The sequence below is a fragment of the Staurois parvus genome, unplaced genomic scaffold (assembly GCF_062004578.1).
Source record: "Staurois parvus isolate SC_StPar_1 unplaced genomic scaffold, SC_StPar_1.0 ptg000796l, whole genome shotgun sequence".
Lineage (NCBI taxonomy): Eukaryota > Metazoa > Chordata > Amphibia > Anura > Ranidae > Staurois > Staurois parvus.
This window is the reverse complement of record NW_028318592.1, coordinates 1411048-1436547: the sequence shown is the minus strand read 5'-3', so window position 1 is coordinate 1436547 and position 25500 is coordinate 1411048. Positions and strand designations below refer to the sequence as shown.

At 46.5% G+C, this 25500-nt stretch overlaps 1 protein-coding gene across 3 annotated transcripts in view; it reads right to left on the bottom strand.

The window, feature by feature from the left end:
* Nucleotides 1–77: 77 nt before the first annotated feature.
* Nucleotides 78–25500, bottom strand: part of LOC149444254 (cysteine--tRNA ligase, cytoplasmic-like) — a 93338-nt gene continuing 67915 nt past the window's right edge. For all 3 annotated transcript variants that reach the window (XM_089654764.1, XM_089654762.1, XM_089654763.1), the window contains 10 exons: nucleotides 21398–21519; nucleotides 21191–21303; nucleotides 18281–18409; nucleotides 18065–18194; nucleotides 12254–12357; nucleotides 10657–10754; nucleotides 6904–7093; nucleotides 5365–5433; nucleotides 2957–3038; nucleotides 78–368 (listed from right to left, as the gene is read on the bottom strand). In XM_089654764.1, the coding sequence (XP_089510890.1) occupies nucleotides 109–368; nucleotides 2957–3038; nucleotides 5365–5433; nucleotides 6904–7093; nucleotides 10657–10754; nucleotides 12254–12357; nucleotides 18065–18194; nucleotides 18281–18409; nucleotides 21191–21303; nucleotides 21398–21519 (1297 nt within the window). In that variant the 3' untranslated portion in view covers nucleotides 78–108. The remainder of the gene's footprint in view (nucleotides 369–2956; nucleotides 3039–5364; nucleotides 5434–6903; nucleotides 7094–10656; nucleotides 10755–12253; nucleotides 12358–18064; nucleotides 18195–18280; nucleotides 18410–21190; nucleotides 21304–21397; nucleotides 21520–25500) is intronic.

Below are 25500 nucleotides of genomic sequence, written 5' to 3'. Positions count from 1 at the left end.
CCAATCTGTTATGCTCAATCTGCAGATCCGATCCATCCTGCGGGGATCGTCGGAGGGGGGGGGGTCACCAAGTGAATAAAAATAAATAAAAGTCAATAAAAATAAGACCTACTCGAAAATAAGTCCTAGTGCATTTTTTTTACCTAAAATTAATATAAGACGCTGTATTATTTTCAGGGAAACACGGGTATGTATTTCAACTGTGTATCTAGCAGATTGTCTGGTGTCCTGCCTTAAAAAGAATAAAAAGAAAAAAAAACAAAAAAAAAAAAAACACGTTCTGTTACCTTCATGATCTTCCAGACGCACTCCAAGTTCTGGCAGGATATCGTCTCGAAGGCCATCACACAGACTCAACACCCCCAACACTGAAAGAGAAAAAGTCGAACAAAATCTCGCAAAGTCTCGCAAAACACGGCGTATAAAAATAGTACAGACCCCACACAAGGATACCTGGGTCTGATTGTACCAGAACTGCATGAAAGGAGGTGCTTACAATCCTATTTTGATTTGCGTTTCTTTCGCTTTGTATGTTTTGTCAAAACTTTATTAAAAACTACTTAAGAAAAAAAAAAGTTTCCTATCACACGCTTCCCAAATCTAATTTGTAGGTTAATTGGCTCCTGTCTAAACTGGTCCCAGTGTGTGTGATATATGTGTGTGAGAGACAGAAGGACCATAGATTGTAAGATCATTGAGGGCGGAGCTAGATGTGAATAGTATGTAAAGCGCCACATAAATTGTCTGCTATATAAATGGCTGTAAAAAATAGTTAACAATGGCAGCTTTCTAATGTAAATAAACAGCAGCTGTTCAGAATCTGACTGCAATCAAATGTCAGATTCTCTCTAGTGATCTTTGAGAATTAATTGCTCCACAGTATCTGCAGCTACAGAGGTTGCTTAGTGCTTGTTGCAAAGCTTGGTTTCTGGCTAACACTGAAGTTTGATCTACTTTCATTTTGCCTTCCCTGGTTTCTCCTTTTCATCCTCATCAACATGGAAATGACAGTTTTAAATAAATACTTTTATTTATATATTTTCATTGCATATCTTACCCAGTGATGCCATCCCTAGGTTCCATGGGAGGGGGAGGCACAGTGCATAGTTTCCTGAAAACATCACAGCACCCCCTGCCTTAGTAATCATCCAAGAGGCCTCAGCCCTGATGCAAGCAGTGGAATGGCTCTTGGGAAGAGTTATGCAAATACCAAAATGCTTAGATGGGTGCATGTCAGTCTGGAGGAGTAGACATTCCTAGGTAGACTGCATCTGCATGTAGACCACCCTAGGTATTACCCACATGTGATGCTGAGCCTCCAGAACTGAAATTATATATATATATATATATAACTATATCTGGTCTCCCCGGACCCTGCATTCACTATATCCGGTCTTCCCAGACCCTGCATTCACTTTATCTGGTCTCCCCAGACCCTGCATTCACTATATCTGGTCTCCCCAGACCCTGCATTCACTATATCTGGTCTCCCCAGACCCTGCATTCACTATATCTGGTCTCCCCGGACCCTGCATTCACTATATCTGGTCTCCCCGGACCCTGCATTCACTATATCTGGTCTCCCCGGACCCTGCATTCACTATATCTGGTCTCCCCGGACCCTGCATTCACTATATCTGGTCTCCCCGGACCCTGCATTCACTATATCTGGTCTCCCCGGACCCTGCATTCACTATGTCTGTTCTCCCCGGACCCTGCATTCACTATGTCTGTTCTCCCCGGACCCTGCATTCACTATGTCTGTTCTCCCCGGACCCTGCATTCACTATGTCTGGTCTCCCCGGACCCTGCATTCACTATGTCTGGTCTCCCCGGACCCTGCATTCACTATATCTGGTCTCCCCGGACCCTGCATTCACTATATCTGGTCTCCCCGGACCCTGCATTTACTATATCTGGTCTCCCCGGACCCTGCATTCACTATATCTGCTCTCCCCGGACCCTGCATTCACTATATCTGGTCTCCCACAGTACACAAAACATGTAAATGAAATTATTTTAGTAAATATAAACTGCTAACTACCTTTTCTCATCAGCAGTTAGAGCAATCTTGTGACTTCAGCTGAGCACTGGTTAAAGCTTGTAGGAGGAGTTTTCTCTAGGAGTATGGAAATCCTCTGACCTCTGTCTGGACAGTGCTATTGGCCCTGTGCTGATCACATACACTCTCCCAAGAAAAAAAAACTTCTCTACCTCTACTCTAAACTGAGCATGTGCAGAAGGGCAGGAGCAATTAAAAAAGAGGAGGGACAGAGAAGAACAGATCAAACAGCCTTTTTACACAATGCAGAGGATTAACCCCTTAGGTTCCACAGTGAGTATAACAAGCATGCTTTACTGCATCTACAGACCGATTGTACTGTTGTGGGTTTAGTAACACTTTAATGTCCATAACAGGGGCGGACTGACAACTCATGGGGCCTCCAGGCAATAGGGGATCATGGGGCCCCTGTGTCCTTGCCCAAACTCAAAAAATCCTATTAAAAAGGTACCAGGGGCCTCTCATGGGGCCCCTGTGTCCTCGCCCACACCCAAAAAAGCCTATGAAAAAGCCAATGAAAGGTACCAAGGGCATCTCATGGGGCCCCCTATTGACTTGGGCCCTCGGGCAGTGCTCGAATGGTCAGTCCACCCCAGGTCCATAACGGTCACAGGTTCTCAAACACTGAATCTTGTTTTGGGTCACCAACTTAGCGATGCCTCCTCCTGCAACTTACAATTGGTCAGTGGGGCTTCAATCAGAGATCTGGGCCTGGAAGCTGCAGAGGTAGGACTAACCTGTCAACCAGGAAATCGATTCATTTTTGCTAAGCAGAGAACCCTTGGATTTGGGAGACCCAAGGTATACAAGAACCTGACCAGACATGCAGGATATTGCCAGCAGAGTGCAATGTCTGGTCCTGGAACTGTCTATATCAGTTGTTGCTGATCTCACCTTTGTTCTCTTTGGCGATTTGTCGAACCCCCTCTCTGAACTGGGACAAAACTTGCAGGTACGGCATTACCATGGACTCCAGCTATATGGGAGAATTTATGATAAAAAGGTCATCATTCATGCTTTTCCACATTCACTCCCTAGAACAGTGGTTCTCAACCTTCCTAATGCCGCGACCCTTTAATACAGTTCCTCATGTTGTGGTGACCCCCAACCATAACATTATTTACCCAGTAATTATAATTCATGAAGTGTCATTTTACCTCCAATACTGCTGCTTTTAGCACAGTAGCTGCTTTCTACGCAGTAGCTGCTCTTTACACATCAGAAATATGTGTTTTCCGATGGTCTTAGGCGACCCCTGTGAAAGGGTCGTTCGACCCCCAAAGGGGTCGCAACCCACAGGTTGAGAACCACTGCCCTAGAAGGTGCTATGCAAAACAGTCATATCTACACATCATGGGAGAGATGAAAGTGAATTGTGAAGCAATTCCTAAAAGTTTTAGATAGAATGTGGAAGGGTTAGAACCCCTTTCATGATTTTATTGCTGCCTGCATCCCCACTGGGCAGATTGGCAGATTCACCCTCTATATTGTCCCAGATGACTGAAAGTGGAAGGAAAACAAGAAGAGGGAAGCGCCTCAACAGGGTATAAGTGGAAATCACTAAGACTGTTGTCAGTGGGACAGGCGTCCCATTGGAAGATTTTCCCTCCTTTCTTGTTCCAATGATTGCTAAAAAATTCTAGATTTTTTTTCATTTTCAGTGAAAAAAGCAAATTAGCCACAAATGGATAGAAGCACACCAAAGCAGTGACTAAATAGTAGAAGAATGGGGAAATAAGTCCAATAAGTCCATATAAATGAAATCCTAAGTCCATACACTTGGGCAGGCAGGTGCCTTGGAGCAAGAAGGAAGAGGCAAGCTCTGAGGAAGAGGCAAGTCCTCGAAACGCGTCAGCCTTTTGGATGTCTATACTCCCTATTGCGGACTGTTACTCAGCGCGGTGTTGACCCAGCTGTTCTTTATGATGTGCCTTGACTATATTGTCGTTTGTGAGTACAACACATACTTTATTTTTTATTAAACATTTTTTATGGTAATGCACTAGGCCTGTGCGCCCTCTGTTTTTTCTTGCCTTGGAGCAAGAAACTGGCTCTATTAGACCAGAAGAACAAGAAGAGGGAAGCGCTTCTAAGTGAAGACTTGCATAACAAATTTATTACAATTCACAATGAGCCATTCACCAGATAAAAATGAATAAAAGTCTCATCAAGATTGAAAACCAGGACTCATACGCTCATCTGTAGGGAGAGAACTTCCGCAGAAGATCGATGTGCTCAACTGTCAGTGGAGAGGACGCTGACCGAACCATTCACATCAAGGAAGAGGGATGGAGCGCACTTGGATTGCAGAGCTGGCGTGATGATGTCACCGGGACAGTGATGCATTTCCGAGAAAGCAAAATGCCACACTTCGGCACGCGCACTGTTCTCAAGCTCTCAGGAGTGTGGCATTGCGCATTCTCAGAAACGTGTCGCTGTCCCGGTGACGTCATCATGCCAGTGCTGCAGTCCAAGTGCACCCAACACTCTTCCTGGATGTGGACGGTTCAACCAGTGTGCTCTTCACAAATAGTTCAGCACATCAGTCTTCTGTGGTGGTTCTCTCCTTAGAGATGCGCATTTGATTCCCGATTTTTAACCTTGATGAGCCTTCTATTCACTTTTAAAATGTGAGTGGCTAATTGTGAATTAAAATAAATTTGTTATGAAAGTCTTCACTTTAGAGGTGCTTCCCTCTTCTTGTTTTTCTTTGCACCTAATTTTTTTTTTTCGTGAAAATGGAAGGAAATCCACAATTTTTCAGCCGTCATTGGAACAAGAAAAGAGGGGAAATCTTCCAATAGGACGCCTATCCCAGTGACAACAGTCTAAGAAGTGATTTCCACTTATTTCCTGTTGTGTCTTCAGGGGAGGAATTGAAGGAAAATCTCCCTAACAGGGCAGACAGCTAAAATGAAATCTGCTTAGGGGTGTAACCCTTTCCTAGTTTATCCAAATCCTTCAACTGAAAACAGTTCCACTTTTGACAACTAGTGGAGTAAAAAAACAAAAACAAACAAATAAAAAACTCTAAAAGGCAATAATAATCATACCTAACAGTCCAATTACTTCTAAAATGCCTCTAAATGTGTATGCCTTCATAAATCTAGCCCTGCAAGCAGTTGAGAAATTTTGGTTCAAAGTTTCTACACTCCTAACAAGTTTCTACAGACAGAAAGTGTGCACCTTGTAATTTAGACTGTGCAGACTCATCTGATTACATGAAAGAAGAGGAAGGAAATCAGATATTCTGCTACAAATTATAACCTAGAAATGCCAAAACTACCAAAACAGGTACTTACATTAACATTCTGTCCGCTTCCTCCTACAGGGAATCCGATGGACTCCTCTCCTTCTATTGCTCCAAATATCTAGAAAACAATTAGATATATTCTATAAATAACACAAAAAACAGTTCAAAAGCAAGAGTATGGTCTTAGTGCTGTTAAAATTACTAAATCAATAAATAAAAATAAATAAATAATAATAAAAGATAGCGCTGGGCTTAACCCCTTGCCCTCCTGAGGATTTACCCCCCTTCCTGACCAGGCCATTGTTTGCATTACGGTGCTGCGTTACTTTAACTGACAATTGAGCGGTCATGCAACCCTGCACCCAAATGAAATGTACGTCCTTTTTTTCCCACCAATACAGTGATCAGTGCTAAAAAAAAAAAAAAAAAACACAGGCACTGTCCTAATGAGACTGGGCAGCAAGGGGTTAACATGAAGAACAATCAAAGGGTTAACTGTGTGCAAGGAGTGTTTTACTAGGGGGCAGTGTGTTGGTGTTTCACTGTCAGCACACTGCTCTGGATGGCTGTGCTGTGCACAGCCAACCAGAGCAGTGTGCCCAAGCTGACAGGGAGAAGGACTGTTAGTAAACAAACCAGTCCTCCTCCCCATTGGAGATGCTAGGTAATTACCGTCTGGGACCCGGTGATTGACAGCCATGGCCGCAAATGGCAGTGTGGGTAGGGCGTGCGCCCCTACCCGGAAATGCAAAATCACAGGTGATTTGGTGCACCCCTGCTGCCCTGTAGCAGTATATCTGCTATGGGGCAGTGGGGAAGCGGTTAAATTGGCTCTTCAATCGCTTGGGAAAATTTTTTTTAAAGTCAGCAGCTAGTGACACTTACCTGTCCAGGCATTCAGCACCGTCCTCCTCTCCAGGGCCAGTTCTTTACTTGTCTCTGGGTCCCTGGTGTCAGCATGTTTAGTGTGGGAAGCCGGCTATGACTCCTTGCGTCTTCACAGCCAGCTTCCCACTGTGCATGCACAGGTTGCACTGCGCTTTGTGAATGATCCTGCAGCTTCTTGGGACCCGTGACATGTCCCAAGTGGTTGCGACCCACGGGATAGGGGGGTGATGTTGATGACTTCCGGTGGGGTTGCCTAGGCGGAAACTAGGTACCCACTTCTCCTCCAAAAAAATAAACCTCCAATAATGTTAGAGGAGGGGGGGGGGGGGTTAGGATTCTTAAAAGCACAACTTCCCATTTAGGGTGAAGTTCCGCTTTAAACTATATGTGAACTTATACAAAGCAAAACACATTCTAACAAGCCTTGCAAGTGCCCTGTAAGTGCCCACTGAAGATCATTTAAAAAAAATTGTTTTAATACCTTTATTTAGACATCATTTGTGTACAGGATATAAAGGAAAGCTCCCTAATGGGACACATATAGCAAAAAACCGACAGTAATTTAATACGCTCCGTATTCCAAAACTGAAAAAAAGAGCTTTGGATAATATTTTATCCTTTGCAGACAGATGTGCTGTGATTGAAGGAAAGATAATTCTTGTCTATTGTAGTGTCTGAACATGAAAATGGGACGACCTACTTTGAGCATGTTGGTCAGGTAGGTGCGGATGCTCTCCAGTAACATTCTGTTTGGCAGCTGTTTATTGGATTTCTTGGACGCAATGTAGGAGTTGCTCTGGCTGACCAGCGATCGCATTTCTTCCATGACTGTTCGTGTGTCAATGTTATCGCACAGTGCTGCGTGAATGGACGCCTTCTTGGTATAGAAGCTGTGAAGAGAGACAAGATGGCATAGTAACTGACTATTTGATCGAGGAAAAGCTGAAATGAAAGAGGTTCTAATAGGGAAAACTTTTCCTAATGCATTTAAGGTTAAAAAACGTTTTACAACTTGCTGTGCTCCCCCACCACCCTAAATACTTACCCCAGTCCTCAACTGATCCAGTGCTGAGCCCGGCTGCATCTCTTCACTCTCCTCTCCCTCTACTCACAGGAACTGAGGCAGCAGCAGGAGCCATTGGCTCCTGCTCCTGTCAATCAAATGCTGTAAGCAGAAAGCAGGGGGTGGGGCTGAGCTGTGCTGTGTGTCCATAGCCGCACACAGCCCAGCTTGAAATCGAGCCCACATCTCTGCCCACTTTGGATGTGAATGCTGGGCCCTTGTCTGAATCCATCACACGAGTGATACCAATGATGGGGCACTATTCCTCCCACTGACACCAATGATGGGGCACTATTCCTCCCACTGACACCAATGATGGGGCACTATTCCTCCCACTGACACCAATGATGGGGCACTATTCCTCCCACTGACACCAATGATGGGGCACTATTCCTCCCACTGACACCAATGATGGGGCACTATTCCTCCCACTGACACCAAATGATGGGGCACTATTCCTCCCACTGATACCAATGATGGGACACTATTCCTCCCACTGATACCAATGATGGGGCACTATTCCTCCCACTGACACCAATGATGGGGCACTATTCCACCCACTGACACCAATGATGGGGCACTATTCCTCCCACTGACACCAATGATGGGGCACTATTCCTCCCACTGATACCAATGATGGGGCACTATTCCTCCCACTGACACCAATGATGGGGCACTATTCCTCCCACTGACACCAAATGATGGGGCACTATTCCTCCCACTGATACCAATGATGGGACACTATTCCTCCCACTGATACCAATGATGGGACACTATTCCTCCCACTGACACCAATGATGGGGCACTATTCCACCCACTGACACCAATGATGGGGCACTATTCCTCCCACTGATACCAATGATGGGACACTATTCCTCCCACTAATACCAATGATGGGACACTATTCCTCCCACTAATACCAATGATGGGGCACTATTCCTCCCACTGATACCAATGATGGGGCACTATTCCTCCCACTGACACCAATGATGGGGCACTATTCCTCCCACTGACACCAATGATGGGGCACTATTCCTCCCACTGACACCAATGATGGGGCACTATTCCTCCCACTGACACCAATGATGAGGCACTATTCCTTCCACTGACACCAACGATGGGGCCCTATTCCTCCCACTGACACCAATGATGGGGCACGATTCTTCCCACTGGTGTGCATTGGAAGAGGGGTAGTCTTATACGGCGAGTATAGCCCAAACACTACATTTTAACAGGAAAAGTAGGGGGTCGTCTTATACGCCGGAAAATACGGTAGTTTTCATTACTATTATTTTTTTGACCTAGTAGGATACTTTATTTTTTTTCTTTTCTGGCACTACCAAAAAACAATGTGACCTTGGGACTTTTAAAGAGGTAAGTCATATCATCAGTCCAACAGGTAAAATCTTCATAATTTTATTCCAAATCTACAAGAAATCATTAAAAAAAATTCAAAATAATATATAGAATGATTGCTCATGGCAAAGGTAGATTCATCCTTTTAAAAAAGGAGAAACTTCAAAAAGATACACTGTACAATCAACATATAACCTGGTTAGCCCATTCCCCCAATCATGGCATTAAAAATTAAATTGTAATGTATACAACTAAATTTTTTATACTATGATTGGGGAAATAGACTAACTAGGCTATACTTTGATGCATATCTTTTTGAAGTTTCTCCTTTTTAAATTACATGCTTTCTTTACAGATATTGGTTCAGCAAAAATATATCCTGTTGAAGTGAACTGAGATTGATGAAACGCGTTGAGAGATATGGCATTGTCCAGCAACCTTTCTTGGCTATGACCTTGTGGCACAGTGATTTCTGTTCAAGTATTGCTGATGAACGTACCTTTTGTCATGTGTACTTATTCTATACATAATTTTGAACGTAGTTTTAATTAAGTACACATGACAAAAGGTACGTTCATCAGCAATACTTGAACAGAAATCACTGTGCCACAAGGTCATAGCCAAGAAAGGTCCCCAATTTGGAATGATTTCTTTGCACAAAATTTTGACCACAGTGGAGGCATCCTCTTTGTCAGTCCCTAAATTGATGTTCCTGACATGCCCCATAGTAAGTGGCTTGCTATTGTGGGAGTCAGAGAAGAGAAGAAGCTACGATTGCTGGTGGGGGACCCCAGAAGAGGAGGTTCAAGGCTGCTGTGTGCAATAGCATTGCACAGAGCAGGTAAGTATAACATATTTATTTTTTTCTATATGCGCCTTTAGAAACACTTTGAGATCTTAACCTCTTCACGCCGGCCCGAACGCAAATGTGCGGCCTCCTGGCGTTTGGGCCTATTCGCCGAGCGGCCACACATTTGCGTTCTATTAAAAAAAACACATGCTAAGAGCGCGCGCCCTGCATGCTCCCAGCACACATGTCCAGTACTCACGGAACGGTCCCGATCTCCTCTTTCGATCGGCACCTTTCCCGATCATGTCACATGACCCTAAACCCCACCCTGCCTCCCGGCTTCTGAAACCCTTAAAGGGGTGGAAGGGGTTAACATTTAAAGGAAAATATCCATTTTAAAATATTCTCTATTTAAAAAGCTTCTCTGGTAATCCCTCAATTTATTTTTTACCATGTCTAGAGTATCATGAAAATATTAATCCAGAAAAAAAATATGTAAAGCTGAACTCCAATCTTACCCTGCCCTTAGTCTTGCACAGTTGTACCGGCTTCTCTCCTGGACTGAAATATCTTATTCTGATTTCACTGCACACTGTGAGCTTTAGAAGTCAGATACAGATAATATTCCGTACCCGGCTTACCTCATCCATCCTTAAAGGGGACCTCTGATTATACATATTACATGCGTATTTACAACACGCATCTGGTGAGTGCGTATTTTTACCACACCCGTGAGCACATCACTGAATATCGAAGTTACCTACAGCCAGGGCAATAGGAAATCATGGGGCCCGTGTCCTCACCCACACCCAAAAAAGCCTATGAAAGGTACCAGGGGCATCTCATGGGGTCCCTACTGACCCTGGACCCTTGGACAGTGCCTGAGTGGTTAAATGGCCAGTCCGCCCCTGCCTGCAGCTGTGATTGGCACCTTAGCACGAACTGTCACTTTTTTGAACATTTTAATCTTTTTTTAACGGACACAATTCTAGCGCTGCACTGTTAGTTCATATGTTTATTGAAGTTTTATCTGGTTACCTTATTGTGCAATAGCAGCTTAATTTGAGCGCTCACTGATCCCTACTTTTTATGACACTGACAATTACGACCAAATTAGAGGGATTCCAGATCACGCTCAGGAAACAATGCTATTTTACTCAGGAAATACTGCCACTCGACAGATGATGGTGTCCAACCAATAAATGGTTTTGTGGTTTATATTTTCCTAGATGGCAGATACACACCTGTTGTTCAGCTCAATTTCCTGGGACTGCCACCTCACAAACCGGCCTGTAATATCTGTGGGGGTCCTTAAAATATCCTTCACATTTAAAAAGAATTCCTGAAAAAAACAACAACATGTTTAGTGAGATGAACGTACATTACAGAAAGCATTTAAAGCTGAACTATGGGCACAAAAACTCTCATATTCAGCACACTCCTCAATAACCACAAAGGATATAAATCCACTTACAAGCAAGAATACATATGCCCGTTATACAGGCGGACCTCGATTTCCGAACACCTCGGTTAACATAATTTTCGGTTTACGAATGAAAATCCATTGAAAATAACGCCTCGGTTTACTAATTTTTTTCGCAATACGAACGGATTATTTGGCTTTCAATGCATTTACAAAATTTTTTTTAAATCATGTCCCTGTATAGTATTTATGCCTTTAAAGTGCACTTTATAAAGAGTTTTGAACAGAAAAAAGACTTTTTTTTTTTAAAGGCATAAATACTGTACAGAGACATGATAAAAATAAAATTTGTAAATGCATTGAAAACCAATTAATTAGTTCCGGAGGTCAGAAAAAAGTTGAAAAAAAAAGTATTTTTTCTGTTCAAAACTCTTTATAAACTTTTTTATGACCTCCGGTTTTCAATGCATTCCTATGGGAATTTTTCGCAATACAAAAAGTCCCGCAGACTGCATTAAATTCGTAAACCGAGGTACGCCTGTATTTAGACATTGTTAAATCCAGCAATAGATTGTTCGACTATTGTCCGGTTCAGCAGGGACCAGCCTAGATCCGAACCATGCATGGGCAGGCTGATTGTACCAAAGTCGATTCATCAAGTCGATTCATCAATCGGCTTGGGTGCGATCAACATGCTGAATTTTTACATGCGATTATTGCCAGCGGCTATAGCAGCTAGCAATCACTGTGTTCTCCAGACAGGGACAGCTTCCAACACCCACCTGCTGGGTGAACACAACAACTCAGAGGGAGGGATTCCCCTATCAACACTGAGACTGTGTTGATGGGGAAATCCAGCGATTTTGCATGAAAGAAAAATCACATCATCTATGGCCTGCCTTACTTATCCCAGAGTTCAGTTTATTATATGTACCTATAAATATTTGTAAAGGAGGGTGCAACATCAAAGACAGGCCTCACTAAGTTGCACTTGCACAATGGCAGCTTGAATCTGATCTGGAAACAACACCAGTTTTACGCAAAGTAGCCACCACTATGGAAAATCAATGCACTGACCCTAAGGCTAGGTTCACATCTGTGCGGGTGGTGCCGCTGTGGATCCGCATGAAAATCCGTGCAGCCGCACCACCCGCACAGAAGAATGCGGACCCGTGGGCGGGTGCCATTAGTTCTAATGGCACGCCGCCAGTACTGGAAAACGTAACAGTTCTGGGAACTACGGTTCCCATGCGGGCTGCGTTCTCGGAAGCAGTGCAGGGACTTCTTCCCTGTGTGTCACGGGGCACGGGAGTCCATTAAAATGAACGGGCTCTCATGCCCACGCCCCGTGCGGCTGCATATATGGGAACCAGGGCTAAAGGCCAATAACTCTTCTTGCAGTGGGATATTCCACTTACATTCATGAATTTTTCATACTGGACGGCAGACTCCATAGTGTTAGGTGAATAATCCAGTGTGTCCTTCCAGGAGTGCATGAGGAATGCCAGACGCAGCTGCCGGGCTGTGGAAGGAAATAGTTTGCATCGTTAGATTCTGCAGGAATGAGTTATCACATATTCCAGTTTCTGGCAGTATTGCTGATTTCAGATAAGAGCTTAAATTTCACACGCTTTCAGGAAGTCTATAAAATCTAAAGGCCAACTCTGGCCAATTGATGCAGCCTTCTCGAATATTCAAAGATATAGGGCGCACTCTCTTCGTGCATTACCGCGGTGAAACACAAGTTATTATTATTATACAGGATTTATATAGCGCCAACAGATTGCTCAGCGCTTTACAATATAACGGCAGACAATACAGCAACAATACAGTTCAATACACGAGGGATAGGAGGGCCCTGATCCTTGGAGCTTACAATCTAAGAGAGTTTATTTGAAAGCTCACAAACCAAAAGAGGGATAAAAACAGAGATAAAGAGTCCATGATGACGGCCCAAAGTGACGGAAGACCCTTGGTGAGGTAGGATAACGTGTTTCAGGAGATGTACTCCCTTCTTCAGACTCCCTTTTGGTTTGTGAGTATGCATTTATATGCTTTGAAATAAACTCGTGTTTCACCATGGTAATGCACGGAGAGAGTGCGCCCAGTTTTGCTTCTCTTTCCAGTATCAAGATTTCCCGATCTTCTAAGGCAGTGGTTGTCAACCTTCCTAATGCCGCGACCCTTTAATACAGTTCCTCATGTTGTGGTGACCCCCAACCATAAAATTATTTACCCAGTAATTATAATTCATGAAGTGTCGTTTTACCTCCAATACTGCTGCTTTCAACACAGTAGCTGCTTTCAACACAGTAGCTGCTTTTAACAGAGTAGCTGCTTTCAACACAGTAGCTGCTCTTTACACATTGGAAATATGTGTTTTCTGATGGTCTTAGGCAACCCCTGTGAAAGGGTCATTCGACCCCCAAAGGGGTCGTGACCCACTGTTCTAAGGGCTGCACCTCAATGAATGACAGTTACAGTAATCCCAGTCAGCATGAAGATTTGAGCGCTGGTTTCGTTTGTTCATTCATTCAAAGATATAGCACTTGTGACAGGAGTGACTTTTGGGGGTGGGGGGACCCCTGTCTCTGCTCTGTATATTCCCATTATGTGTGAGTCGCCCTGTGCCTGTTAGGGGTACAGGGTGGAATGTCCTAATATTGTGTGGACATGTATAGGTGGGGTGTGGGGGTTGTTCATTGTTTACTGCCACTTGATTGTTCTATTGTGTCTTGTTTGCCAGCAAACTATTATGGATGCATTCACTCCCCTCACAGCACTTCTCAGATCCAGCGACGTGTTCACTCTGTCTGCTTCCTACCCCTTACTAGCAAAGCTGCAGCTTCTGGTAGCAGACAGCCCCCCAATGTGACTACAATTCCCCAAAGCACTCAATCAGAGCAGTCATATTGTGGGCTGGGTCCTGGGAGAATACCAAGATTATCCATTTTACAGCACAGTTTAAAATTGCACATCCGCAAGTATTCTATCAGTCCACACATCGCTGCCCTAGCAGTGTCTTTGTGCTGCTAACACAGAGGTGCAATCACAGTGAGTGCAAGAATAGTATGAGACGAGGCGGTGGGTTCAGATTTTCAAGAGGTGAACAGTCATTATCTGTGGCTTTGGGTTGGCAACTCTGCACACAACCAGGGGACCCTTGAACAAAGGGGGTCATCAAAATTGAAAAATCCACATTTAGTCAGGACAATGGCAGCACCGAACAAAAGTCTTGGGAATCCAAAGTCTTGAATATTTCAACTGACTGCCCCTAAGTGTCCCTCTCCCCGTCCACCCAGTTTATCTGAATGGATATCAAATCTAAACAAATTTATTTCATTTGAAAAACGCAATAATTTGATGCCATATGGTTGCAATGGATTGAGTATATGAGCCCTACTTTAGGATAGGCTTCCAGTTGCCACAGTGCACTATCTTGTCTCTTAGACTCCTAGATTGTAAGCTCCAAAGAGCAGGGCTCTCAATCCCCTCATGTTTTGCATTGTATTGGTATTGTTCTGTCACATGTTCTGTCCCCTTTGTAATGTACAGCGCTGAGCGAACTATTGGCGCTTTATAAATACTGTAAAATAATAATAAATCTTGTACACATGGGGATGCGATTTTAGATTTAAGTGCAATGAATAGCTTATGTATTTCTTATTGGGTATAATGGCTCCTTGTTGTCTTTCTGGATTTTCTGCCTCTCGCTCTGTGTGACAATTTTTTTTTGTTTTGTTTCACTCTTCATTTTTTTTGCTCATAAATAAAATCCGGAAAAAAAAAAATTTCAACTGAAAGCGACAGCAAGAAATCCAAACACAGCCACTGCATTTTGGGTGCCAAAAGATCCTCTTTCATCGGGGTCATAGAGGGCCCTGAGGGAGGGGGAAAACCATTGGATTTGTTTTCTTGACATTGACAGTTAAATTATTAAAGACTTTGGACTCTCAAGACGTTTTTTTTGGCACGCTAGTAATTATAAATGCAATTTTTTTTTTAAATAACAAACATGTTATACTTATCTGCTCTGTGTAATAGTTTTGCAAGCAGCAGCTCCGATCCTCCTCTTCTTGGGTCGGCTGCTGGCGCTTTGGGCTCTTCCACCATGCCGAGTGCCCCATAGCAAACCACTTGCTCTGAGGACACTCATGCATGATCACTCCCAAGCCAGCTCTGTGTGTCCATTGACGCACAGGATGTTCCTCGGCCCCCCCCCCCCCCGCTGTCTCCTCACTGGCTGTGGTTGACAGCAGCAGAAGCCAATTGCTCTTGCTGCTGCCTCTCTGTCCAATGAGAGAGAGAGAGCAGATGGAGCTCCTGCTGCCGTGCACATCGCTGGATCGAGATTGGGCTCAGGTAAGTATTTAGGGGGAGCTTTGGGGGGGCTGCATGATGAAGGTTTTTTTTTACCTTAATGCAGAAAATGAATTAAGGTAAAAGAAAAAAAAACAAACTTGTACCTTTAGAACCACTTTAATTACATGTGGAATTCACACGGAGTGGGCTGCATTAGCATTGCATGACACCACATGTAACCAAGTGATTTTGGCAGCACAAGGAGTCTGTGCCCGATAGCATCATTCAGCCTGGAACTTAGCATCCATAGGATGAAAGGTGCTTTTGAAAGATAAATGTGACACAGAAGCTAGGGAGGAAAAAAAAAAGAAAAAAGGGGGCCACACTGCCACCATGCATTCTAAGGTAAACTGATGAATTTAGAGATGGTCTTTAACCCCTTCCCCCAGGTCCATAAACGGCCAGACGGGAGCAGTGCAGGGGCGGGTTGCCATTCATAAACGGCACCTGCCATTTTAGCGTGTGATGGCTCCCTGGAAGCGCGCGGCACCACGATCCAGTGCCCACTGTGTCTGGATGTGTCTCTGTGTGAGGTCCCGCTGTGTGAGGTCCAGCTGATGTGATCACTGATTGGCCAATCAGTGATCACATGAATAGTAGTAAGCAAGATGTCACTTCTGACATCATTGCTTACTATGCGTGAAATCTGTGAATGATCACAGAGATCACATGGTACAGGGCCAGTCACAGCAGCCTTGTTCCATGTGAGAAGCTGTAACCAATCACTGCTCTCACAGCATTTCTCATGACTGCAAGAATGCATCCAGAGAGAAAGATAAATTATTGCTTTTACAGCCTTCAAGGGTGTAAAAAAAAATCTTCATCACCCCCCACAAGTAGTAGAGTGTCATTATGGTGACACTGCACTGCTAGGGTGACAGTATGTTAAAAAAACATAAAAAAATTAAAAAAATAAAAAATGTAAAAATAATTTTTGAAAAAAGTATAATTTTTGGTTATAAACTAATTTGGATTTTTTTTTTACTAAAAAGATAGCTGAATACATTTTGGCCAAGATTTATGAAGAAAGATTATTAGCAAAATTTTTTTTAATTTTTGGACTTTTTTCACTTATATAGCAAGAGAAAAAATAAAAATCCCAGTGGTGAATAAATACCACCAAAATAAAGTTTTATCTGTCTAAAAAAAAAAAAATATATAAAAACTTCATATGGGTATAGTGTTGCATGACCGAGCAATTGTTATTCAAAGTGTGATAGCGCTGAAAGCTGAAAATTAGCCTGGACAGGAAGGGGGTGAAAGTGTCCGGACTGGAAGTGGTTAATGAAGAGCGGACTACTGAATGCTGGTCAGGAACCGTCTGAAACATACAGAAGCAGACAGAAGTGCAATGGTTGTCTGGAAACTTCAGTAGCAACCACTCAGAAAACAGGTTTACATCAGTGGACTCTGGGTTTGTGACTATAGGCAAAAGTAGCTTGCTTTAACCACCTCCCGCCCACCATATAGTACAATGACGGCGCAAGGTGGTTCTCTCGTTCTGATAGGACGTCATATGACGTCCTTCCATTCTCACCACGCATGCGCGGCTCAGGGAGCGTGGCGATCGCCGGTGCGCTGTGTCCCTCGGACACAGCGGACCACGGAAAGAGCCAAAGATGTCAGCTCGGTCATGTGATCAGCTGTGTCCAATCACAGCTGATCACATGTAAAACACTGAAATGCCGGTTATCAGCATTTCTCTCCTCTCGAGCTGTCACGCTGACAGCTCGAGAGAGAAGCCGGCAATCGGCTTTCCGCGGAGGGGACATGTACACTGATCATCAGGTGACTGATGATCAGTGTGCCCTGATGATCAGTGTGGCCCCAGAAGTGCCACCTGTCAGTGTCCATCAGTGCCAGCAGTCAGTGCTCATCAGTGCCACGTGCCAGTGACCATCAGTGCCACATCAATGCCACATATCAGTGCCCACCTGAGCTGCCTTTCAATGTTACCCATCAGTGCCAGTCAGTGCTACCTATCAATGCCAATCAGTGCCGCCTAACAGTGCCAGTCAGTGCCGCCTAACAGTGCCAGACAGTGCCGCCTAACAGTGCCAGACAGTGCCGCCTAACAGTGTCTTGTATCAGTGCTGCCTTTCAGTGCCCATCAGTGATGCCTGTCAGTGCAACCTACCAGTGCCTCCTCATCAGTGCCCATCAGTGCACCTATCAGTGTCCATCAGTGCAGCCTATCAGTGCCCATCACTGCAGCCTCATTAGCGCACATCAGTGAAGGAGAAAAATCACGTATTTAGAAAACTGTATAACAAAAACTAAGAAAAAAAACTTTTTTTTTTTTCAAAATTGTCAGTGGTTTTTGGTTTGTTTAAGAAAAAATAAAAATCCTAGAGGTGATTAGATACCACCAAAAGAAAGCTCTGTTTCAAAAAAATTATAAAAATGTAATATGGGTACAGTGTTGCATGACCGCGCAATTGTCATTCAAAGTGTGACAGCGCTGAAAGCTGGAAATTGGCGTGGGCAGGAAGGGGGTATAAGTGCCCGGTAGGCGAGGGGTTAAGTTGCATTCTGCTTTCATCTGAAATGTATGTGCATCCGACATCCTCCTAGGCTGCATCAACTTCCTTCAAAGATCTTTTGCCTTCCCATAGCCTTGTATAGAAAGAAAAGCAGTTTTGAAGCAAACAAAAGCCCATCAACACAAGGACAATCCTTCACTGATCTGGAGGTAGAATACTAACATTGTATTGGATTCTTTGGATTTATTGCTTCAACAGTCCCAAAACGTAAATCTTTGGATCATTTCATTACTCGTGACAAATTTTAACAAGAACAAAGTAGCATTCACACACAATGCTCTTCCGATTAAATCCGACTACAACTTAGAATTGCTGTATCAGTACCTGTATTTCTCTGTAGTGCATCTTGAATAGTGATGAAGTTCTTCAGAGATTTGGACATTTTGCAGCCTGCGATGGTCAGGTGACCCGTATGGAGGAAGTAGCGTACCCAATGGTCATTGTCAAAGTAGGCCTGTGACAAACCAGAGGCGGGTTTAGGCAAACAGAGAAGGTGCAGAACAAACCGAGATTGGTGATTTTGTCTTTATCTTTCTATACCTCTGACTGAGCCAGCTCATTGTCATGATGAGGGAAGCGCAGATCAAATCCTCCTCCATGGATGTCCATGGATTCTCCCAAGATGGAGCCTGCCATTGCTGAACACTCGATGTGCCACCCAGGACGACCCTTTACAAAAAGTAGATGCAGATTTAAATCACAACACATTTAATAATTATCTACTAATGTATGGCAGAGGTATTGAATTAAAATTTATGGAGGTCCGATGAGTAAAATTTTCTTCTAGCAAAGCTCTGAACGGCATATTTCTGTGATGTCACAGATCCCTCCCATCAAAGCCCCTTCATTTTATATCACAATTCCATTCATCAGTGTCCTCAGTCCCCATCACAGTCACCCAATTCACATCAGTTTCCCCTTCCCAATAATGTCCACTGCTCCCTTCACATTGAACCCCCCCACCCCCCACAGCACTGCCCCCCCTTTACATCCCTCACTCCACAGCACTGCCCCCTTCACATTTCCCCTCATCAACCCCACAGCACCCCTTTACATCTCCACACCACTTGCCCCTCCCTTTACATCTCCTCCAACCCAATAGCACTGCACCCCCTTCATATCTCCCCTCCCCACCAGCACTTGCCCCCCTTAACATCTCCCCTCCCCACCAGCACTTGCCCCCCTTAACATCTCCCCTCCCCACCAGCACTTGCCCCCCTTAACATCTCCCCTCCCCCCCAGCACTTGCCCCCCTTAACATCTCCCCTCCCCACCAGCACTTGCCCCCCCTTAACATCTCTCCTTCCCACCAGCACTTGCCCCCCTTAACATCTCCCCTCCCCACCAGCACTTGCCCCCCTTAACATCTCCCCTCCCCACCAGCACTTGCCCCCCTTAACATCTCCCCTCCCCACCAGCACTTGCCCCCCTTAACATCTCCCCTCCCCCCCAGCACTTGCCCCCCTTAACATCTCCCCTCCCCACCAGCACTTGCCCCCCCTTAACATCTCTCCTTCCCACCAGCACTTGCCCCCCTTAACATCTCCCCTCCGCGCCAGCACTTGCCCCCCTTAACATATCCCCTCCCCACCAGCACTTGCCCCCCTTAACATCTTTGACCCCTCCCCCCACAGCACTGCTCCCCTATCACATCGCCATCCCCCCACAAAAAAGTGCTCTGTCCCTTCTCATCTGCCACCACCTTCAAAACGCACATGTCACCTTCTGCATCCCCCCTTCCTAGCTATGTTCCTCTTGCCTACCTTACACAGAGGTGAGAGCGGCCGGGAGGCACAGCAGCATTGGATGGAGTGCGGGAGCAGGGAGCCGAGGTCACATTTTCCTATTAACAAGCTGGTGATTGGTTGTTAGAAACACCCAGTGGTCCAATGCAGCTGTACCTCCCACTCTCTGTTCATTACTATCCCCCGCGGAGACCAGGGAGAAGAAAGGCTCCTAAATGGTGTGACCACGGCTCCGGAAAGGACAGCGGCGAAGTCCGGATCCGGACCGCGGTCTTCCATTTTGTGATGCTTGATGTATAGTTTTAAAAAAAAATGAAATAAGTTATGTTAACATATTAAACATATTCAGTTTCAAACAATTTCTAAATAAAGAGGTAGATGAAGAGTAACAACCATTTTAAAAATTTAACTTAAAATGACTTCAAAATTTGCTTTTCAGAAAAATTGAGAAGATGATCTAACACTGTACACCCTTGGCTTCTGGGCATGAAAGGGTTACGTGTACTTCATTTTTTCACAAGGTTGCACACAATGGATCTCTTTTTCAAAGTAATCCACATGCAACAATGTGAAAAAAGGAAAACAAGCCTCTGTAATACCCACTTTAAGACCAGATCTTTTCTGACACTTTTTGTTTTGTTGTTTGTTAGAAAATGCCTTAGAACCCCCAAACATTTTATCTATATATTTTTACAGCAGAGACCCCAGAGAATAAAATGGTGGATGTTGCAATTTTTTACATCTAAAATACACCATTTCTAATTTTAATGCACAAAAACACCATAAAATACCAAATTGCTTGGTAAAATTTAAAAGATGATAATGCTGCGTCGAGTAAATAGATACCAAACATGTCACGCTTTGAAATTGCGCACGCCTGTGCAACAGCGACAAACAATGTAACTTTTATTATGCATGGATGTCTCTTTAAAAGGGGGGGGGGGCCATGTCGCGGCTCCGTGTGTGAATGGGCACACAGAGAAGCGGGTGCCCCCATACCAAGCTGCTTGCTGTGGGGGCACCCGACAGGAGGAAGGGCCAGGAGAGTCTGCGAGTAAGTACAGACATGTTTGTTATTTTACAAACAAAAAAACGAAACCTTTAGAATATCTTTAAGGAGGTGGCAGTTATGTTCGTTTTCTTTTTTTCAGGCTGAAAACATTTTCAGCAAGTATAGAAACTACCCATTGATCTTGCCAGAAATGCAGTTTTCTTCTCACTTTATGTGAACTGAACGGAAAGCTCAAAGAATGTTATCTTACTTCTAAGCCATAATTTGTAAACTACAAATTTCCCTGCTGTCCATGTGAGGAAGAGGAAGTCCACATCATGAGAGCAGCTTAGTGTGACAACCGCCGCTCCCTAAAGTAAAATGAACCAGCGCTGTCACAAGACAGGAAGTGTGTTACTACTGACAAGCTGACCAGATGAAAAAAAAAAAGCCTGGAATAAAGGAAACAAATGTAATCACCAGGATTAGTAAACTGCAATATACAACAATTTGGTGTTTGGGTAGAAATATATTTAAGGCTCCTCGGTGGAGTCAGCCACTTTTGACTGGTTCTCTTTAAAACGGTCACATAGAAAAGTATGAAAAAACTTCTGTTATTTTATTTTAGGAAAACGTGTGCGAGAGTGTGCCTCCTGTGTTGATTTAGGCTACTTTTATAGTAGAAGTAAACAGATTATTTTTCTTTAATGTTACCTTTCCCCATGGAGAATCCCACGATGGCTCCCCGGGTTTTGAGGCCTTCCATAGAGCAAAGTCATTGGGTGACTGCTTCTCACTTAACCGATCAGCAGAAATGCTGAGATCACCTTTACATATGAGGAAGATCACACTTGGTCATTATACCACAGAGATCAGATACAGTCCACAGACTAATCATTTAGTGTAAGAGAATTCCAGTACCTTCTCCCTCCTGAAGAGCATTTTGATCACCAACGGCCTCCGGTACCAGCTTGGCATAGTAATGTTTATCACTGGAGTGAAACTTGGCTGTGCTGAAGTATACAGAGCCGTTGGATACGTAGCTGCAAAAGAACAAGATTTATTACAAGAGAGAGAGAAGGGAGAGAGAGAGAGAAGGGAGAGAGAGAGAGAAGGAAGAGAGAGAGAGAAGGGAGAGAGAGAGAGAAGGGAGAGAGAGAGAGAAGGGAGAGAGAGAGAGAAGGGAGAGAGAGAGAGCGCGCGCGCGGCGGGAAAAGGGAGAGCGAAACAGAGTGAGAAGGAGAAAAAGAGAAAGAAAAGAATACAAAGAACAAGAGATAGAAAAGTCACACTACAGCATGAACAGTAGGCAGACAGGAAAGTTGTTGGGGGTAGAGAGGGAAGGAAGGGAGAGAGAGAAGGGGAAAGAGAGGGAAGGAAGGGAGAGAGAGAAGGGGAAAGAGAGGAAAGGAAGGGAGAGAGAGAAGGGGAGAGAGAGGGAAGGGGGGAGAGAGAGAGAGCGAGAGAGAGGGAAGGGGGAGAGAGAGAGCGAGAGAGAGGGAAGGGGGAGAGAGAGAGAGCGAGAGAGAGGGAAGGGGGAGAGAGAGAGAGCGAGAGAGAGGGAAGGGGGAGAGAGAGAGAGCGAGAGAGAGGGAAGGGGGAGAGAGAGAGAGCGAGAGAGAGGGAAGGGGAGAGAGAGAGAGCGAGAGAGAGGGAAGGGGGAGAGAGAGAGAGCGAGAGAGAGGGAAGGGGGAGAGAGAGAGAGCGAGAGAGAGGGAAGGGGGAGAGAGAGAGAGCGAGAGAGAGGGAAGGGGGAGAGAGAGAGAGCGAGAGAGAGGGAAGGGGGAGAGAGAGAGAGCGAGAGAGAGGGAAGGGGGAGAGAGAGAGCGAGAGGGAGGGAAGGGGGAGAGAGAGAGCGAGAGGGAGGGAAGGGGGAGAGAGAGAGCGAGAGAGAGGGAAGGGGGAGAGAGAGAGCAAGAGCGAGGGAAGGGGGAGAGAGCGAGAGAAGGAGAGCGAGAGAAGGAGAGCGAGAGAAGGAGAGCGAGAGAAGGAGAGCGAGAGAAGGGGGAGAGAGCGAGAGAAGGAGAGCGAGAGAAGGGGGAGAGAGCGAGAGAAGGGGGAGAGAGCGAGAGAAGGGGGAGAGAGCGAGAGAAGGAGAGCGAGAGAAGGAGAGCAAGAGAAGGAGAGCGAGAGAAGGAGAGCGAGAGAAGGGGGAGAGAGCGAGAGAAGGGGGAGAGAGCGAGAGAAGGGGGAGAGAGCGAGAGAAGGAGAGCAAGAGAAGGAGAGCGAGAGAAGGAGAGCGAGAGAAGGGGGAGAGAGAAGGGGGAGAGAGAAGGGGGGGAGAGAAGGGGGAGAGAGAAGGGGGAGAGAGAAGGGGGAGAGAGAAGGGGGAGAGAGAAGGGGGAGAGAGAAGGGGGAGAGAGAAGAGGGAGAGAGAAGGGGGAGAGAGAAGAGGGAGAGAGAAGGGGGAGAGAGCGAGAGAAGGGGGAGAGAGCGAGAGAAGGGGGAGAGAGCGAGAGAAGGGGGAGAGAGCGAGAGCGAGAGAAGGGGGAGAGAGCGAGAGTGAGAGAGGGAGGGGGAGAGAGAGGGAGAGCGAGGGAGGGGGAGAGCGAGGGAGGGGGAGAGCGCGAGGGAGGAGGGGAGCGAGGGAGAGAGCGAGGGAGAGAGAGAGGGGAGAGGGAGGGAGCGAGATGAGAGAGAGGGGAGAGCGAGATGAGAGAGAGGGGAGAGCAAGATGAGAGAGAGGGGGGAGAGAGAGGGGGGGGAGAGGGGGAAGGGGGAGAGAGAGAGCGAGAGAGAGGGAAGGGGGAGAGAGAGAGAGAGGGGGAAGGGGGAGAGAGGGGGAAGGGGGGAGAGAGAGAGAGAGAGAGAGGGAAGGGGGAGAGAGAGAGCGAGAGAGAGGGAAGGGGGAGAGAGCGAGAGCGAGAGAGAGGGAAGGGGGAGAGAGCGAGAGAGAGGGAAGGGGGAGAGAGAGAGAGCGAGAGAGAGGGAAGGGGGAGAGAGAGAGAGCGAGAGAGAGGGAAGGGGGAGAGAGAGAGAGCGAGAGAGAGGGAAGGGGGAGAGAGAGAGAGCGAGAGAGAGGGAAGGGGGAGAGAGAGAGCGAGAGAGAGGGAAGGGGGAGAGAGAGAGCGAGAGAGAGGGAAGGGGGAGAGAGAGAGCGAGAGCGAGGGAAGGGGGAGAGAGCGAGAGAAGGAGAGCGAGAGAAGGAGAGCGAGAGAAGGAGAGCGAGAGAAGGAGAGCGAGAGAAGGAGAGCAAGAGAAGGGGGAGAGAGCGAGAGAAGGGGGAGAGAGCGAGAGGAGAGAGAAGGGGGAGAGAGAAGGGGGAGAGAGAAGGGGGAGAGAGAAGGGGGAGAGAGAAGAGGGAGAGAGAAGGGGGAGAGAGAAGGGGGAGAGAGAAGGGGGAGAGAGAAGAGGGAGAGAGAAGGGGGAGAGAGAAGGGGGAGAGAGAAGGGGGAGAGAGAAGGGGGAGAGAGAAGGGGGAGAGAGCGAGAGAAGGGGGAGAGAGCGAGAGAAGGGGGAGAGAGCGAGAGCGAGAGAAGGGGGAGAGAGCGAGAGTGAGAGAGGGAGGGGGAGAGAGAGGGAGAGCGAGGGAGGGGGAGAGCGAGGGAGGGGGAGAGCGCGAGGGAGGAGGGGAGCGAGGGAGAGAGAGAGGGGAGAGGGAGGGAGCGAGATGAGAGAGAGGGGAGAGCAAGATGAGAGAGGGGGGGGGAGAGAGGGGGGGAGAGAGAGGGGGGGAGAGAGAGGGGAGAGAGGGGAGAGAGAGAGGGGGGGGAGAGAGAGGGGAGAGAGAGAGAGGGAGGGGAGAGAGAGATAGAGAAGGAGAGCGAGAGAAGGGGGAGAGAGCGAGAGAAGGGGAGAGAGCGAGAGAAGGAGAGCGAGAGAAGGAGAGCGAGAGAAGGGGGAGAGAGAAGGGGGAGAGAGAAGGGGGAGAGAGAAGGGGGAGAGAGAAGGGGGAGAGAGAAGGGGGAGAGAGAAGGGGGAGAGAGAAGGGGGAGAGAGAAGGGGGAGAGAGAAGGGGGAGAGAGAAGGGGGAGAGAGAAGGGGGAGAGAGCGAGAGAAGGGGGAGAGAGCGAGAGAAGGGGGAGAGAGCGAGAGAAGGGGGAGAGAGCGAGAGCGAGAGAAGGGGGAGAGAGTGAGGAGAGAGAGGGAGGGGGAGAGCGAGGGAGGGGGAGAGCGCGAGGGAGGAGGGGAGCGAGGGAGAGAGCGAGGGAGAGAGAGAGGGGAGAGGGAGGGAGCGAGATGAGAGAGCGAGATGAGAGAGAGGGGAGAGCAAGATGAGAGAGAGGGGGAGAGAGGGGGGGAGAGAGAGGGGGGGGAGAGAGAGGGGGAGAGAGAGAGGGGGGAGAGAGGGGAGAGAGAGAGAGGGGGGAGAGAGGGGGAGAGAGAGAGAGGGAGGGGAGAGAGAGAGAGGGGAGTGAGAAGGAGAAAAAGAGAAAGAAAAGAATACAAAGAACAAGAGATAGAAAAGTCACACTACAGCATGAACAGTAGGCAGACAGGAAAGTTGTTGGGGGTAGAGAGGGAAGGAAGGGAGAGAGAGAAGGGGAAAGAGAGGGAAGGAAGGGAGAGAGAGAAGGGGAAAGAGAGGAAAGGAAGGGAGAGAGAGAAGGGGAAAGAGAGGAAAGGAAGGGAGAGAGAGAAGGGGAAAGAGAGGAAAGGAAGGGAGAGAGAGAAGGGGAAAGAGAGGAAAGGAAGGGAGAGAGAGAAGGGGAAAGAGAGGAAAGGAAGGGAGAGAGAGAAGGGGAAAGAGAGGAAAGGAAGGGAGAGAGAGAAGGGGAAAGAGAGGAAAGGAAGGGAGAGAGAGAAGGGGAAAGAGAGGAAAGGAAGGAGAGAGAGAAGGGGAAAGAGAGGAAAGGAAGGGAGAGAGAGAAGGGGAAAGAGAGGAAAGGAAGGGAGAGAGAGAAGGGGAAAGAGAGGAAAGGAAGGGAGAGAGAGAAGGGGAAAGAGAGGAAAGGAAGGGAGAGAGAGAAGGGAAAGAGAGGGAAGGAAGGGAGAGAGAGAAGGGGAAAGAGAGGGAAGGGGGAGAGAGAGAGAGAGAGAGAGGGAAGGGGGAGAGAGAGAGAGAGAGGGAAGGGGGAGAGAGA